General features: G+C 41.2%; 1 protein-coding gene across 3 annotated transcripts in view; it reads left to right on the top strand.

Annotated features, from left to right (window-relative positions):
- hectd1 (HECT domain containing 1) overlaps positions 1-18603 on the top strand; it is a 46773-nt gene that overhangs the window by 605 nt on the left and 27565 nt on the right. For all 3 annotated transcript variants that reach the window (XM_082515707.1, XM_082515706.1, XM_082515705.1), the window contains exons 2-21: positions 4389-4548; positions 6758-6907; positions 7008-7242; positions 8592-8819; positions 9366-9647; positions 9740-10010; positions 10312-10388; positions 10537-10635; positions 10790-10904; positions 11211-11385; positions 11680-11818; positions 12832-13002; positions 13086-13308; positions 13391-13654; positions 13809-14020; positions 14117-14263; positions 14679-14773; positions 16841-16946; positions 17053-17187; positions 17554-17693. In XM_082515707.1, the coding sequence (XP_082371833.1) occupies positions 6768-6907; positions 7008-7242; positions 8592-8819; positions 9366-9647; positions 9740-10010; positions 10312-10388; positions 10537-10635; positions 10790-10904; positions 11211-11385; positions 11680-11818; positions 12832-13002; positions 13086-13308; positions 13391-13654; positions 13809-14020; positions 14117-14263; positions 14679-14773; positions 16841-16946; positions 17053-17187; positions 17554-17693 (3254 nt within the window). In that variant the 5' untranslated portion in view covers positions 4389-4548; positions 6758-6767. The remainder of the gene's footprint in view (positions 1-4388; positions 4549-6757; positions 6908-7007; positions 7243-8591; positions 8820-9365; positions 9648-9739; positions 10011-10311; positions 10389-10536; positions 10636-10789; positions 10905-11210; positions 11386-11679; positions 11819-12831; positions 13003-13085; positions 13309-13390; positions 13655-13808; positions 14021-14116; positions 14264-14678; positions 14774-16840; positions 16947-17052; positions 17188-17553; positions 17694-18603) is intronic.

Here is an 18603-nt window from a genome sequence, read left to right as displayed (position 1 = left end):
TGAGGTTGAGGGATTATGGAGATTTCTTTAAGTTTTATTTCGTTTTATCGGCCTGAAATCGGCCAATGCTTTACATTAGCGAATCTGGAAGTGAAGCTACTACTCGACTATAAAACTGTATGTACCCAACTGGACAGCTAACTCTAAGGCTTATCGCTTCCAATAACATAGCTGTTCTATATCTCTTAAGTTGGTTTGTGTGAATAGTTCGGCTCCGTATGGCTCGTCAAATAATAAAAATTGCGGTCATACGATTAGCTCTCTCGGATATGGCTGAACGTTTGTTTTCCATTAGTCATAACAAAGCTTTCTTTGCCCGACTTTTTAACATTGCGTATATATAAAGTATAAAAGTTTGAATTCAACATGGGAACATTTAAATGTTGATTTCTTGTGTTACTACATCAACATTTATTTTTATATTATTGTTTTGTTTTATTTACCTAATGGTCACTTCTCTTAACAGTTTGCTGTGTAACTGTTATGTGATGTGTAACTTTTATTATGTTGGTGTACTGTAACTGTTTCACCATATTGTGAGCGTGGCAGCTGTTCTGTAGGTTTCAATCATGTCAAGCGAACTTTGCCGAATTACTGAGTAATAAATGTCCATGTTTCAATTGCTGTCTTTCTGGTTTAAGAAATGCTTTATGGAGAGCTTACATTCTTTTAATCTTGTCTCAGGTATCCACTCCTTATTGGAAAAGCTATGTTTCGGCAAGTTGGTTTCAACAAAATCAGTACAGTCTATGCAAAAGTAATTTTTTGTGATTAGATAATTTAACAAAGTTTTACAGGTGTGTGTTCTCCAGTATGTGTTGGTGTTAAATTAGTTTTCTTTTTAGTCTACCCACATTTCCCTAAGAAGCTTTTCCATTTGCCAGATCGCTGTAAGTACAATAAGAATTGGTTCTTAATACTTGCCTGGTTAAATGCTGCCATATTTACCTCTGAAGTTGGATGTCAGAACTGTGAGTGAGGTCACTTCCAAATTGATTGTTTCATTTGTAGTCAGATTTTCTCAGTTTCTAATAGAATTTTCAGCTGGAATGCCCCCTCAAGTCTGACTTGCGGTGCATTCCTGAATAAGTTGTAATTCCTGAGTTCCTCGTTGGAAATTGAATTTGGAATACCTATTCGAACACACAGCAACTGCCAAGTTAACAATTCATAGCAGTCCTTAACGTGTGCAGTAGTAAAACTTTTCATATGTGCTACCAGTATTGTGTCTTTGTGACTCACTAATCCTGCAAATGTCTGTGTCCACGTATACTTTTTGGTCAGACAGAAGGAGGAGATGAGATTTCCCCCACCCGAAATGCACTCCCATGCACGTTCTAGGATCCTGACTGTGTGTCACTAGAATTGAATGATGTAAGCAATTGTCCAATGTTGATTGGCTGACAGGTGGGCCAAAATGAAAAAGGGAGCAATAGTGGAGTTTACTGGGAACAGGGAAACTGTGAAAGAAATTTTGTGGATGAAAAATTAATGCATGAAAAGCACAGACAGTGGCTGCAGTGGACACATTTCATTTTTCACAACACTTGTTCTTGCTTGAGCTCTTTGAATGTTAGAAATTGGCTCAGTGAAGCTGGAGGATGAACGCCAACTTTTTTTCCACTCGATAAAAGTTAACGTGAGGGATTCTGGTGGTTAGGGACAAATGCAATCGCATAGCAGGATGCTATACACGGGCCAAACTTCAGTCAGGAGAACAACTGAGATTATTCATCCACAATACGAGGTTAGTTATTAATATACTGCAACAACATGGGAATAGAACAGCTGCGAGAGAATTCAGCATTAATGAATCAATGTTACGGAAGTGGAGGAAGCGCAGTTTTTGGCTTTCCCCATATTTCAAAAGTGCTTCATCTCTTTGCTATGACTGTCGACCGGCATAATTTGCAGATGATAATGGTTTTAGCCGCTGCGATGCTTTCGACCAAAACAGGCGCAGCTTGACGACATCATCGCGATATGGCAAAGGGGTGGGATTAAATAAGTGTATACTTCTTCCCACTCCCTTTCAACATGTAAATTAATCAGAATGGTTTTTTGTATGTAATTTGTATAGTATTTTTTTTCTCTCTTATTTCTTTTCTAAATGTACTTGTATATTGTTCACATGTTGAAATAAATTACCAATCAATCATAGAGCGATATAGTCAAAATCTCTATCGTTGGCCAAATTTATATAGTTTCTATCGTATATCGTTTATATCGCCCACCCCTACACAGCACCACCTCATACAAACTAAAATATTTTTTTTTCAACTGTATAAGACAATTGTTTTATCACCCTTTTCCAATAGGGTGATAGTACCTGGTACCAGGTACATTTTTAGTACCTACTCGACTAGGGTTTCAAGTGATCCCAAAAATATGACGTGCCACCTATTGGCTAGTCGGTCGCATTACTCGATGAGTCACAAGAGCTTTGTCAGATGTTGCCACACATGCAGTTCATATCAATTGATCAATTCTTACAGGGTGACAGTAGCTGAGCTGTATCCCTCCATGCTGCAGGAAAACTTTGTGAGAGAACTGGAGGTGCAGAGGGAGAGTGGTGGCAGGGGTTTAAGAGTGTTGTGATAGTAGCGTCTGGAAACACTGACTTTACTGAAGTTATTGTGTTATGGCACATGCCATTGCCAGATCTTCTATATTATAAATTCGAACTATATCTTAAAGCTTTGATATACTAATGGCTGACCTAAAGTCTTGGTTGTTATATATAGTGCAGCGGTCCCCAACCCCCCGGGGCTCGGACCAGTACCGGTCCGTGAGTTATTTGGTACCGGGCCGCGAGAGTTGAGGCTCAGGTGTGAAATGTATAGTTTTCAGGGTTTTTATCGGTTTTCAGCGTTATTTTGTTATCATTTCTATCGTTTACTCGGTTTTCCTTGGTCTTTTCACGTGTGTTATGAATGAATTTTCTTTTTTTCGATACCGGTACTAGTTTTATTTTGTTGTATTTATCCGCGACACCTTAAAGGCCGGTCCATGAAAATATTGTCGGGCATAAACTGGTCCGTGGCGCAAAAAAGGTTGGGGACCGCTGATATAGTGGATTTCACTATCTAATGTTTTGAACAGTAACTAATGCTTTTAGACTAGAAAGTGGTTTCTATGAGGCATCCTTCCAATTCTCAGCTACACTCAAAGAGCCTAGACAACCTCCACAGGGTAAGCTTTGGTCATGAACAGGAAGAATGAGAAAGTGTTTTCTATCACACTGTGTAATTCCCAACTTCTGTCTGGACTTGGACAATAGAAACACTATCAGGGGTTAAAAGGTGTTAGGGGGAGGGCCAGCCAAATTCTGTCTTGCTGTGGTTGCCCCATGGTGGTGGTGGGGTTGAGAAGAGGTCAGGATGCACAGGATGCCAGTTGTGATGATTAATCTGTGGATAAGAGGATCTGCATCAGCACAGCCTGTTTATATCCAGACAGTCAAACAAGCAAGCAGACTTCAAATTAGCCACTAATCAACTTAGGGTGCAACCAACAGACTCTCAGCAGGGACTGCTGCATGGTAATGCTTCTGAACAGAGCCTCTGGTTTGAAGACGTGTTTAACAATAAAAAAATTCTAAATTGGTATTGAGTTTTGCATTGTCACAGTAAACTTAATGTTTATAGGCTGCTGCTTTCAGTCAGTGGCTGGTAGGAGTATAGTTGCAACAATAGTCAAGATTTCAAAGCCTTAATATAAGTGCTTTGGCAGCTGCCATTAGTGTTGTTTTTTTGTTTTTTGTTTTTGGGAGCCACAAGTGACCGCAAATGAAAGGGTGGAGTGCCAAGTTTATCAAGCTACATCCAGAAACCTATATGGATACAGTGTACAGATACAAGTAGCTGCTGGTGGGTACTAAATAACAGACTAATGAAACTGAAAAGTTTCACTCACCAAAACAGAAGTACAAATGTGGATGGTCTGTACCTCAAAGGTGGCCTTAATATCAGTCAGTCAGTTCCATTTAAAGGCACCAACATCACAAATGCTTTTGAGAGGTCCAGTAAATCAAAGCAGCCACAACTCTGTTATCCAGATGGATGAGTTGGAAAAACATTCAACCTCCCACTTTATAAAATAGTAAATATATAAATGGATGAAAATATGTGTTGTTGTTGTATTTTTTGGGGGGTGGGGGTTAATGCTGTAACATAGGACTGACATGGGAGTTGGTGTGGCTGGACCCCAATTTGTGTCCATTAGATGAACTGCATTTTTTATTTATTTTTTTTGCCACCTTTACTTTAGCATTGGTTTTCGGCCCTTCTGTTTTTCTAAATGTGGATCAGATAATCATTTTAGTGTGTTTCATGTACAGACAGATGAATGTCAATTGAGCCTTTCTCCTCTGTTCTTCCTGTTTGCAGGTAGAGAGACTTCATGTCCCAGAAATCCCTGTGAACGTCAGCACTTCCTCTTAAGTGTGTTCCCTTTCCCATTCTCTCTCTCTGGTTGGTTGGATGAGTCCCAAACAGCGACACAACTGATTGGGTGTTGAGCCAGACCGGGTAGCCAACGGGAAGCTAGGTGAGGCTTTCATTTTGTTTGTTGGTTTTTTGTTTTTAAATTATAATAATTTATTTTACTTCCAGCACACTGATTGCACACAAAGTCCACATAACAGATACCAAAAAACTGATGTAGCTTCAGATCGTATTTCACTTAGTGACGTCATTGTCAAGTAAGGAAGCGTTGAAAAATGCTGTTACAAATGAATGGCAAATTGATACAAACCCCCAAAGGTGATATATCTGGCAAGTAAGTTTTTTGTTACCCCCCCTATTGGTACAAATTAAAACATGATCAGGATCATATAGCTTGGGTAAATTACAGCGAGCTGGCCAACAAAATCACATTTAATAGGAAGTGCTAACACTTTTAATTATATCTAACAATAAATAAACCGTACAAATCAGATTTGTTTGAGCATTAGTACAGTACCGTATTTTCACGACCATAAGACGCACTGTACTAAAAGGCGCAGTCTCAGTTATGTGTGCCATTACTGTATTTAACACACACATAAGGCGCACTGGATCATAGGGCGCATATAAGTACCGTATGCGTATTTAAAAATAAAGCGGGAGCAAACCTGAGTTCGGTACCTTACTCACATTTTTATTACCAGTAATCGTCATCATCAACAACACACAAGCACACAAGTGTGCGTATTTAAAAATAAAGCAGGAGCAAAACAAAGTTTGGTGCTCACATTTTTATCATCAATCAAACCCATCGAAGTCCTCATCCTCTGTGTCTGAATTGAACAGCTGCGCTAAATCTCCATCAAACATGCCAGGTTCACTTTCTTCACTGTCAGAGTCACTTTCCGTGCCGTGCGGCTCCTCGGAAATGATGCCGGCTTTTGCGAAAGCTCGAACAACAGTGCCAGCAGACATGTTAGCCCAAGCATCTACAATCCATTCGCAAATTGTGGCGTAACTCGCCCGGCGCTGGTTTCCACTCTTGGTGAAACTGTGGTCTCCATCGGTCATCCATCGCTCCCAGGCCGCTCGCAGCCTTACTTTGAACGGGCGGTTCACACCGATGTCCAGCGGTTGGAGATCCTTTGTCAGGCCTCCCGGAATGACAGCAAGCTCACAGTTCATTTGTTTCACTAGTTTTTTTCACATCGGCTGTGAGATGGGCACGCATAGAGTCACAGATTAAGAGCGATGGTGATGCGTGGAAAAAACCACCTGGTCTCCTTACATACACCTCCCTCAGCCACTCTTTCATCATTTCCTCATCCATCCAGCCCTTTTCATTTGCCTTAATGATGATTCCTGCTGGAAACTTCTCTTTAGGCAAAGTCTTTCGCTTAAAAATCACCATAGGTGGCAGTTTCTGTCCATTAGCATGGCAGCCAAGCACAACAGCAAAAGAAGACTTTTCGTGCCCCGTTGTGCGTATCGCTACCGTGCTGGTCCCCTTCTTCTCCACAGTGTGACTCACCGGGATGTCAAAAGTGAGCGGGACCTCGTCCATGTTTGTGATGTGGCTGGGCTGGATGTTTTTGTCGCCGATGTGTTTGCTGCAGTAGGAGCGGAAGATGGCCAGCTTTTCCTTATAATCCGCTGGAAGTTGCTGCGCTACCGTAGTCCTGGTCCGGATGGAAAAATGGCACCGTTTCATAAAAAGTGAAAGTGAAACTGCTTTTAGCCGAATGGTGACCGTCGAAACGCTTCTCCCGCTCGTTCTTTGCTCGATGATCCACCGCTCGAGTCTTTCCTCCAACTCGGGCCACCTCGCCTTATGTCCGCGGAAACTCAGCTGCGTTTTCTTGACCTGCCGGAGCTTGTTTTCTAGCTTCCTCCATTTGCGAACCATCGATTCGTTAATCTTAAATTCTCTCGCCGTTGCTCGATTTCCATGTTCCTCTGCGTAGCTGATGGCCTTCAGTTTAAACTGTGCTTCATAAGCGTGTCTCTTTGCCATTTTCAGGGTTGCCCCCACACTTCACCCTTTAGCGTTCTCATGGTGTTCTCTACTACGTCCTCCTTACAACACACAGGGCACACTGCGCTATAGGGCGCGCCGTACTTTTTGAAGAAAATCTAAGACTTTTAAGTGCGCCTTATGGTCGTGAAAATACGGTAATAGCTTACACGGGGGCTCGGTTAGCTACTTAAATGTAGCTAAATTATGCATCTTTCATCTCTACTTTGATTGCTTGCACATAAATGACAGCTGTGAGTGACAGTAATAAGATTTCTGTATATTTCTGTTGCTTTAGGCTAGCCATCATGGCCGATGTGGACCCAGACACCCTGCTGGAGTGGCTGCAGATGGGTCAGGGTGATGAGCGTGACATGCAACTCATTGCTCTGGAGCAACTCTGCATGCTACTGCTCATGTCAGATAACGTCGACCGCTGCTTTGAGACGTAAGTTTGTGTATTTGTCTCACAAGCATTCAGTTGGTGGTCATGATTTCAGAATTCAGCACTCTCTCTTCCTCACCGTCACCCCTCTCTTATCTGCCAGATGTCCTCCTCGGACATTCCTTCCAGCACTCTGTAAGATCTTCTTGGATGAGAGTGCTCCAGATAATGTGCTGGAGGTTACAGCCCGAGCAATAACCTACTACCTGGACGTGTCGGCAGAATGTACCCGCAGGATTGTGGGAGTGGATGGGGCCATCAAAGCGCTGTGTAATCGACTGGTGGTAGTGGAGTTGAACAACAGGACCAGCAGAGACCTGGCTGAGCAGTGTGTCAAGGTAGGAGACAACTGACTATAAGAGAGAGGCCCATTTCATTTGTCTGATCTGTTTCTTGTCTTATGGTGGTTGTTGACAGCTTTTAAACATAAGCCAAAAGCCTCAGTCCAGCTTGCTTTGCTGGGCTTTCAAATAAATCCTCAAAATTGGAACGTACTTCCTTATATAAGAGGAAGTCTTGTGATCTGACATGACATCTGTCACACATTGAAAGTCCATATGTGAAGGAAAGTTGTATACATAGTTGCTCATGTCATATAGTAATGTATTAACATTTGGAACAATCATTGAATCATTGAAATCACACCTCCTCACTTCACCACTAAAATCTTGTATCACGACATGAATTGACTGAAAGTATATGTTCTGTTATAGTTCTAACACACTACCCTGGCTCATCAAAACAAGGGTAATATCAGTCGCAAGCAGCTGATCCCACTGCTGTACAGGAGAACCAGACATGATGCACAGCATGTGCTGTTACATATGTCTTGATTAAACTTGATTATTGCTGTTGCAGCAGTTGATGAAATAGTTACAACCTTTAATCTATTGAACTAAATTACAGTTTCATCTTTTCCTACTGGGCTGACTGTCAACACGCTCTTCAGTGTCTCCAGCTGTTTCCTGCACACAATTGTCACAGATTTTCTCAAAGCATTGGGCTGTGTGGCACGCATGTGATTTTTACACTTTAAGCAGTATGATAGTGGAACAGGTAAAATTTGTGGAAAATAATAATACTAATACAAAAAAGTCAAATACTTGAGTATTTAAAACCTCAATGGAGTCTAATCAGAGAGGAGGGCATCTCCCTGATCTGTTGCTGTGTTATTGTCCTGAACAGAAAGCTAACACATGAGATGAAGTTTTGATCAGCTGCTTCTCTGTTTGGGTGGGGTTCTTTGGGGTTTGGAGACAGAGCTATGCCATAGACATGAGATCACAACAATGTGCTGCCAGATGTTTATTAATTATTTTCCCAAACAGTGGTGTTTATTCAGGCCTTACTTTGTCACCAGTCCGATGTGTTAGATCAGACTTGTGCTAGAGGCCCAGAGGGGTTCTTTATCCACTAGATTTTCTGTTTTTCTGTCATTTGATCCTGTTATTCTCAATTTTTCAAATTTTCTTTTTTTGATCTTCTGAGAAAAGGTAGAAATATCAATTAGTGAGGATGATGGGAGATCAGTCTCTATGTTGAGTGCTTTAAATAAATCATTGACTCACCCAAAAATGTTATCTAATGGCATAGTTTGGAGAAGTCTGTGATTCAGGTACACCAAGATTTGGAGTTACATATTCCTTCTAGAGATTAAGTTTGAACATATGTTTTCGTGTTTCTCCAGGTGCTGGAGTTGATCTGTACCAGAGAGTCTGGCGCAGTGTTTGAGGCAGGCGGGCTGAACTGTGTGCTGAGTTTCATCCGAGACAGTGGGCACCTTGTTCATAAAGACACTCTGCACTCAGCCATGGCTGTTGTGTCCCGCCTTTGCAGCAAAATGGAGCCCCAGGACTCTTCTCTGGAGACCTGTGTGGAGTCTCTGTCTAGCCTCCTCAAACACGAAGACCACCAGGTAAATATAGAACAGGGGTTGCATCCAGTTAATGCACTTTTCTGATTACAAATACATGGTATGAAAGAGACTTTGAAATAGTTGCTGCCCTCCCTTCTTATTTGTGTTATTTGCCACTTTTCCTAAACTGAGGGTGGTCATAAAAGGGGTGGAGCTAAAACTGCTTCTTTCTACTATATGAAGGGGGTGCACCAAGTATTGAGATAACTGAAGTTTCAGAGTTTGGATTGTCTCTTTCTCTATGAATAGATATTACAATGAAAGATTAGGTTTTTGTTCTCTCCTAATGCTGTAACAACTCCTAGCTTCAACACAGAGACTATAGCTTTGTGCCTCTGAGAAAAATGATTTAAAGAAAGAAGTAGTGGGACTTTTAGAACTAATTAAATTATAATGTTTTGTTTAAAAGGTACTGTGTTGGAACATTAATAACTCGAATTTCCTTTTAGAAGCTCATTAAAGAGGGAAAATTGTGAAAAGCATTGCTAGATCTTTAACCTTGTTCAGGCTGAATATGCTATAACTCAAAACTCTCCTCTCCTGCAGGTGTCAGACGGTGCTTTGCGCTGCTTTGCCTCACTGGCTGACCGGTTCACACGTCGTGGTGTAGACCCTGCCCCTTTAGCCAAACATGGCTTGACAGAGGAGCTGCTGTCCCGCATGGCGGCTGCTGGAGGGACAGTGTCAGGCCCCGCATCTTCCTGCAAGCCAGGCCGGCCTTCAGCAGGTGCAGGCCCCTCGGCTTCTGACTCGAAATTGAGCAACCAGGTGTCTACCATTGTCAGCCTGCTGTCAACACTCTGCAGGGGGTCTCCGCTAGTGACACATGTAGGTCAAAACACCTTGAATGAAGATGTATTTATTACTTTATTAAGTAAGAAGTCTGATCAACATTAAATGTTCTCTTTCTGGGTGTCCAGGACTTGTTGCGTTCAGCACTGCCCGATTCGATGGAGTCAGCGCTGGGAGGAGATGAGCGTTGTGTACTGGACACCATGCGGCTGGTTGACCTCCTGCTGGTGCTCCTGTTTGAGGGGCGAAAAGCGCTGCCAAAGTCCACAGCAGGGTCGACGGGCAGGATCCCAGGGCTGCGACGTCTGGACAGTTCTGGGGAGAGATCACACCGACAGCTCATCGACTGTATCCGTAGCAAGGACACAGATGCTCTCATCGATGCCATTGACACTGGAGGTGATGATGCAAACTAATAAATATTACAGAAGCCATGAGTCTGAGTGTTGATAGTTTGGAAAAATTTCATCACACTTCCTTTTAACTTTGTAATCATATCAGCTAGACTGTTATATATTTGCATATGTATTACAAAAAAAATAATAGAACTTGGTTTTAAAGTTGGCTTCAAAAGTATAGGCTTTAAACGTATTGACAGGTTAAACTTCAGTGAAATTAGGTAGAAAACAGGTGGTGTTTTGCTGAAGGTTGTTTGTGTGTGTGTGTGCGTTATCGGTAATAATGGAATGTTGTTTTGTAGCATTTGAGGTGAACTTTATGGATGATGTCGGACAGACGCTGCTCAACTGGGCTTCAGCTTTCGGCACACAAGAAATGGTAACGATAAAACTTGCCATTTAATCTGGACTAAATTAACTGAAGAACATCTAACTGACAATGATATTAGTTTTTCAGTTTAATACTATTACAAATTGTTATCCGTGTATTATTTAATTTCAGTTTCACCAACTGTCTGTTGTTGTAGGTTGAGTTTCTTTGTGAGAGAGGAGCAGATGTCAATAGAGGTCAGAGGTCATCGTCACTGCACTATGCTGCCTGTTTTGGACGCCCGCAAGTAGCCAAGGTAACACACGAAAGCTAAGGATGAAATGCACGTTTAGTCCTGCAGTAGTCCAGTTTCTGAAACATTTTTTTTTCTGGAGTAATGTGTTTTGTTGACTGATTTTAATTTTTTTTTTTTTTTTGCGCATTGCTTCCTTTGTAATGTGTGTGTGCAGACTCTCCTGCGTCATGGGGCCAACCCTGACCTGAGGGATGAGGATGGAAAAACACCTCTGGACAAGGCTAGGGAGAGGGGACACAGTGAAGTTGTAGCTATACTGCAGTCTCCTGGTAAGTAAACCAGGTCTATGCAAGACCACTACTGCTATTGCTGGTTCCGCTGCTATATCATTTCGTTGTAACGTGCCTTTTCTGTCTCTGACTTGTGTTAATTTTGCACTTTTGCCTTTCTTATGCCAAAAACTGAAGTTTCCTTGCAATGTCTAAAAAAAAAACAAACTGAAATTAACCCAATTAACCAGGCCCTTTGCACCTACAGTAGATGTGCTTTATGCTTACCTGCACTTGGTTTTGCTGACAGAGAGTGATGCACAAATGTCTATCGGTCTCGAAAGGCAAACAATCTGTGTGTTTCAGGAGACTGGATGTGTCCAGTGAACAAGAGTGATGACAAGAAGAAGAAAGATCTTAACAAAGAGGAGGAGGAGGGCAGTGAACCCAAAGGAGACCCAGAAATGGCTCCTATCTACCTAAAGAGACTTCTGCCTGTTTTTGCACAAACATTTCAGCATACCATGCTGCCTTCTATTAGGTAAATGACAGTGTCTAAGCACTCTGCAGCAGCCATTCATTCACCTTAATTTACCATTGTTTACTAGGCTACATCAGATAAACTTTAAATATTGTCGAATTTACATGAGTTAATCGAATCATATTACATTGTGTTCTTTCTGTTCTGAATCAAACTTCACTACTATGTCCAGTGCAAATCTTAATTAAAGGAGCAGAAGTGGACATAAAAGGAACTGCTGTCTATAATTAAAACCAGGCTGGGAGTTCTCACTAGAAAAATGAAGTTGCATGTTTCTATTTTGATGGTTTTCAGGAAAGCTAGTCTGGCTTTGATCAGGAAAATGGTTCACTATAGCAGCGAAGTGCTGCTGAAGGAGGTGTGTGACAGCGAGGCGGGACATAACTTGCCCACGGTGCTGGTGGAGATCACAGCTACTGTCCTCGATCAAGAGGTACAAACACTCAAATACACAGACACAGACATCCTTTTGGGTCTTATTTGTCAAACCTTCCAAAACCCAGAATCTTAGCAGGACATACCTAGTTGGAATAGATCAAATTTTAGCCCAACAGAGAATGAACACTAGCTTAAGCAGATGCTTAATTAAATTAATTAATTACAATTATTCAAACGCTGCCGTGTATATACTACAAAGGCCGAAAGGTGATGATCACATTGACTTACATGGTTTTGGGTGCTTGAGTGCCACACAGCACAGTGGTCCAGTGGTGAGCATTTCTCCTTCAGCTGATTAAGGCTGTGTGAATTTTCTCAACGAAGCTGGGCTACCTCCCACAGTTAATTACATGTTATGTTAACTAACTCTAAGTTTTAAATCCTTTTTTTTCGGCTACACCATAGATCTGGAGGTTATTTTTTTCCATCACAGTTCTTCAAGTCCGCTATCTTATCCTGCATTTCAATGTTCTGTTTCAGCAGTGTATGTTTCATTTACCAGCAGTCTGATTCCAAATCTGTTGTCCATGTTTGTGTTTTTGAACAGGGAAAGGTTTTCCTTTGTAGTTTTTATTTAATTTAATTTAATTTTTTGTAATGTATATTCACTAATGTGGCATCCCAGATCTTGTTCAAAGTCTCTCAACTCTTTATAAAGTAGTGTCACATTTCTGAGCAGTGTGTTATGGTTAACGCAGCTTCTTCCCCACTCTAGACAGCCTGAGGAAATAGAGATGCAAAGATGTGCAACACAGGGATGATAAAGACTAAGGAACCACTTTAGTGTTTTGACCACAAGACATGATGTTTTACCTGAGGTTGATCTTCTTAAAAAAAACAAAAAAAACCAACATTTTTCACCATGATGTCGTACTGTTATGTGACAGTCTAAGCATGCCTACACACTACATGTATTTTAGCCAGACACATATGTCCTAAATCTTTTTTCTTCTTTTAAGGAGGGATATGATAAAATGTTTTCTTGCTTTCTCTCTCTCCCTGTGTCAGGACGATGACGACGGTCACCTTCTGGCTCTGCAGATCATAAGGGATCTGGTGGATAAGGGTGGAGATGTTTTCCTTGACCAGCTGGCTCGACTAGGCGTCATCAACAAGGTGTCGACTTTGGCTGGACCAGCATCTGATGATGAGAACGAGGATGAAGCAAAACCTGAGAAGGTATACACCGAGAGGACGATGAGATGAAGCTTAAGATTTAGTCTTCAGTATGTGTATATCATATATACACATTTTTCTCGAAGGAGGAAGAGGTGCAGGAGGATGCTAGGGAGATCCAGCAGGGGAAGCCATACCACTGGAGGGACTGGTCCATCATCAGAGGCAGGGACTGTCTCTACATCTGGTCTGACGCTGCTGCCCTTGAGCTCTCCAATGGCTCCAATGGCTGGTTCAGGTTCATCCTGGATGGGAAGCTAGCCACCATGTACTCCAGCGGAAGTCCAGAAGGGGGATCGGACAGCTCCGGTATGAGTTAACATGCTTATAATGCACTTGCATATCTGTCATTTTGTTCTGCTGACAATGGTCCATCTCTTTTGGGCTGCAGAGTCTCGCAGCGAGTTCTTGGAGAAGCTACAGCGGGCACGGAGTCAGGTGAAGCCAGTAACAGCCAGTCAGCCCATCTTGTCCAGTGTTGGCCCCACCAAGCTGACCGTAGGGAACTGGTCTCTGACCTGCCTGAAGGATGGAGAGATTGCTATCCACAACTCAGATGGGCAGCAGGCCACCATCCTGAAGGAAGACCTGCCTGGCTTTGTCTTTGAGTCTAACAGAGGAACCAAGCACTCTTTCACAGCAGAAACATCCTTGGGTGAGTCTCATTGTCTAATAAGCAAAATGTATACAGGTAAGCTATCAAACAAAGGAAAATATTCTTCCCGTTGAAATTTACAAACGTGTTCAGCAGCGTTGTTAAATGTCTCATTTTCGTGTGTCTTTGTGTGTGTTCGCATGTGCCTGAGTAGGCTCAGAGTTTGTGACTGGTTGGACGGGGAAGCGAGGCAGGAAATTAAAGTCAAAACTGGAGAAGACAAAGCAGAAGGTGAAAAGTATGGCAAGAGAGCTATATGATGATCATTTCAAAGCTGTAGAAAGCATGCCCAGAGGAGTGGTGGTTACTCTCCGGAACATTTCAACACAGCTGGAGTCTGCTTGGGAGCTGCACACCAACAGACAGGTACACAAGTACACATTAGTAGACAGACTCTCATTGGATTGCAATAATAAACAGTAATGTAAATGCTTACATGCTTATGACTTATATTGTTAACAGTGTATTGAAGGGGAGAACACTTGGAGGGACCTGATGAAAACGGCTCTGGAAAACCTGATTGTAGTTTTGAAGGATGAAAACACGATTTCTCCGTATGAGATGTGTAGCAGTGGCTTGGTCCAGGCTCTGTTTACAGTCCTTAACAATGTGAGCTAATTCTAAATCTCTCATTCATCTGATTACTTATTCTTTATTGAAATATTCTAAGGTACTGGTTTTCAAATAAAGGCCTTAATTAGTATATTTTATATTTTGTTTTATATATATATATATATATATATATACACACACACACACACACACACACACACACACACACACACAAAAAAAAAATTTTTTATTTACAAGTTAATACTGCGTATCTACTTCTTGTGTGGGTCCAGTTACAGTTGATGTGGCTGGATGTGTAGATGATAGATCTGTATTAGTTGCATGGTGCTGTCGTGTCAATATGGATCAAAATCTGAGGAATGTTTTTGAATTCATGCTAGTTCTAGAGGTGAAGGGGGACCACCCCTGTCCTTAAAGATGAAAATTTGACATGTCTTATGCTTCTGTGTAGAGTGTGGAACTGGACCTGAAACATGATTGTAAGCCTTTAATGGAAAGAATCAATGTCTTTAAGGCGGCTTTCAGCGAGAATGAAGATGATGAAAGGTAATGTCATGCTCATATTCTGAATTCGATAAATGAAAACAAAGCACTCTTATGCATAATGATTTATAGGACAGTATACTTGTTGTTTGTTCAAACAGAGACAAGGAAAAGAAAGATGGACATAAATGAGGACATTTCTACATGAAGTAGACCCAAAAAATTTGATTTAAAGAGAAAAGATATACAGAGAATGACAAAGGGCAGACAAAGTTAGTCAGAATGACAACTAAAAAAGTGATAGCTTAGTCACACTAGAGTACAAATAGGATGGCAACCTCCCTCGGACTAGGACAAAGTCTGTGGTTGCCTGGTGATCACGAGAACAATTACAAGTAGTTGAGGTAACCAGCTGGTTGCCCAGAGGTTGAGGGTGTTGACTGCTCAATCACTTCTGATTGTAAGGCAATCACAAGCTTTACTAAACGCATAAACGCAGACAGTCGGGGTTGGTCTGCACTGAGCAGTCCCTGTCTTTGCAAGCAGGGAGTGCCTGCTGGTTGCATTCTGGTTATTAGGGCTGTCACGATTTGTCGACTAGTCACGATTATGTCTACTATCAAAATCGGCAACGACAAATTTAATAGTTGATGCGTCGTTTGAAGCTTTGTAAGATCCCGAAAGACGCAGGTATAAGCAGTAGGATTTAAGAGTGTAATAACGGACTGAAACAGAAGATGGCGGAGCAGCAATCTCCAGTCTTATAGCTGTATACAAATTCAGGGGCCATATCCTTTGGCGGTTGCATTTGTAGGCCGATTATGTTACAGCGACGGGACCAAATGCGTCCTTCATTTCCCCAGATTTCAAGGATGGGTCGGGTGTATCCTTCGTGCCCCAACCTATCCCGGGATTCATAGTGCGGCCCAGGCAATTTCAGTTTCCAACAATGGCGGCAGCTACTTAGTTTTAATATTACTCTTATGACTGTTCCTGGGTCACAAAATAAACTTTTAACATATTTTCAGGTGAGAAGGTAACTGTGTAAACTTCAAATATCTGCAAAAGTGCTCCGACGTTTTCTGAGACCTCTCTTACCCAACAGCTCAAGGCTCACTAGATCTGGCAAGAACACCGGACTCCCGGCACATCGTTTTCAAACACCCCGCGAGCTTTCGCTACTCAGTTTAAACATGATATATAAGTCACTTAGATAACTTTTAAAAATTTTATTGTTTGTTTTTTTTCAGTGTTTTATTTGTTCCTGTTTGGCTGAGATTAAAGTTACAGTTTTTACACAGCTGAATAAATGTCGAACAGAAAACTGATTAAACAGAAGTGTGAGATGGTAGAGATTTTACTCCAATGTCCTGTTAAATTTTAGGGAGCAAAGAGCAGACGACTGAGTTTAATAAACTATCATCTTTCTTTATTTTTAGTTAGCACAGACCTTAAATAAAAAAATAAAAAAATAAAAAAATAAATAAATAAATAAAAAAAAAAAAAAAAAAAAAAAAAAAAAATATATATATATATATATATATATATATATATATATATATATATATATATATATATATATATAAATAAAATATGAATGACCAGATGCATGCTGATGGAATAAGCTGTACGTTTTACATCCAATGGATGCATGATCTGATTAGTTGACTATTCGCAAAAATAATAGGTGACTAGTTGACTATCAAAATAATCGTTTGTGGAAGCCCTACTGGTTATATTCCCATATCGAAGCGAGCTTGCCAAGCATTTGTTATTTTGCAGTTATATAGCCATCAGGCTGCAACTATGTCACTATTTCTGGAGGATTTTGTGTTTCAGATTTGAGAAATTTACCCAACTCTAAATGTGTACATTTTTTAAAGCAAAAATGACAAATGCAGTGAAATCCCGAGTTCATTACACACAGTTGCTGTAATTTTGTTTGCGCTGTAGTCTCCAGCCTAGTTTGACTGAAATATAAAATCATTATGAAGAACTGAAGGATCCTTTAGTCTCCTTAGTTATCACTTGGATTCTACTTGGTCACATAGCACTGTCGAAGATGTTTAAACTGCCTATGTTTTGTTTGAACTGATTAAAGTTGATAAATGATTCTGTGTGTGTGTTTAGCCGACCAGCTGTTGCCTTAATCCGTAAACTGATAGCTGTCCTGGAGTCAATAGAACGCCTACCTCTGCACCTGTACGACACTCCGGGATCCTCATACAACCTGCAGGTGAGTCAACGTGTGTTCGAGGTCCTGGTGTGTTATTTGGAGAAGCTCTCAGTAATGTTGCTTGCCATAATCACAGCCTGTGATAAAATATGTTTCTGTGCTTTAGATTCTTACACGGAGATTGCGGTTCCGGCTGGAGCGAGCGCCGGGAGAGACGGCCCTGATCGACCGGACAGGTCGTATGTTGAAGATGGAACCACTTGCAACTGTGGAGTCTCTGGAGCAGTACCTGCTGAAGATGGTGAGGAGACACTAAAAATGCATTCAACCAAAATACAGCTAGGAAATACTTGGACAGTGCGGGGGAAAAAAAATCACATTTTTGGTACTCTAAGTCAAGTTTATTTATGGCCGTTCACAGACAGCATGCCCAAGTCTGACTTTCGTTAAATCTTTTTTTCATAAGAAAAAAAGATTTTTTATGAAAAAAAAATCTTTTTCATATTTTTTTCTTTCTTATGAAAAAGAACCAAAGCATGAAAAAGAACCCCCAACCCCTTTGGGAACCAATGTGTTTTGATCTTACTTTTTTGTTGTGTATCAACCTGATTCCAGATGATTTTTGACTTCCCTTCCTCTCTTCCTCTTTGGCCTCTTCTTCCTCTAGGTGGCAAAGCAGTGGTACGACTTCGAGCGCTCATCCTTTGTCTTTGTGCGGAAGCTGAGGGAAGGGCAGACCTTCACTTTCAGGCACCAACACGATTTTGATGAAAATGGTATCATCTATTGGGTCGGAACAAACGCCAAGTAAGAGCAACTTCAGCTAGCTATAAATTTAACATGAGTCTTAGTAATCGCTGATTTGCATAAATGATTTGCATCTTGCACTGCAGGTATAAATTTAATGTTATCAAATTTGTGGTTATATCATGTCAAACTAGTGTTCCTCTTACATTTTATTCAGCATACACATTTTAGAAAGAAATTAGCAGATTTTAAAATGGTTTATGTTACTGTCTTGATAGCTTGCTCAATCATCCAAATAAAGAAATCCTAGAAAGTTGATTCTGTTCATCTAGACCTAGCTTTTTCAGTATGAGAAACGTTTCGTCTACATGCACACTAGTCCGGATAAATTTGAAAACGGCATTTTCGTCTGAAAACGCTCCACGTCCACACTAGCGTTTTCAGAGAGTTGTGCGTCCACATTGAAACGGCCGAAAACGCTTACTTTCCAGTACTGCGCATGCGTGAAGCGCAAGAAGATTTGACCTACCTCATTTCTGTCTGCCGTTTATTTACTTTCCGGCTCGTTGAAACGTCGCGGCAAAAGGTCGAGGAAAAGCACCGAGTTTTTTAAATGGACTAACAATGAGGTGGAGTTGTTGCTGCGAGTAACACAAAAGTACAAAGTTGCCAAAGCGAGTGAGAATTAAATAATTTAAAGAAAAGCTATCTGGAGCATGTACAGACTGATATTAAATCTTTAATAGGGCTGCCAAAATTTAGAGCAAACAAAACAACTGCTGTTTAATTGGTCACATGACTGCATCACATGACAAAAATGCGCCATTGTTTTAGAAAGTCTGCGTTTTGGAGTGTCCACACTGCGACGGGACAGCTCCGTTTTGAAATGTATGCATCTTCGAGAGCGTTTTCAAAACGCTGTGTTTTTCCTTGGGGAAAACGCCGTCTCAGTGTGGACGGGAGGCCAAAA

Source organism: Aulonocara stuartgranti (assembly GCF_965226115.1).
Source record: "Aulonocara stuartgranti genome assembly, chromosome: 19".
Lineage (NCBI taxonomy): Eukaryota > Metazoa > Chordata > Actinopteri > Cichliformes > Cichlidae > Aulonocara > Aulonocara stuartgranti.
This window is presented reverse-complemented; position numbering and strand designations above follow the sequence as displayed.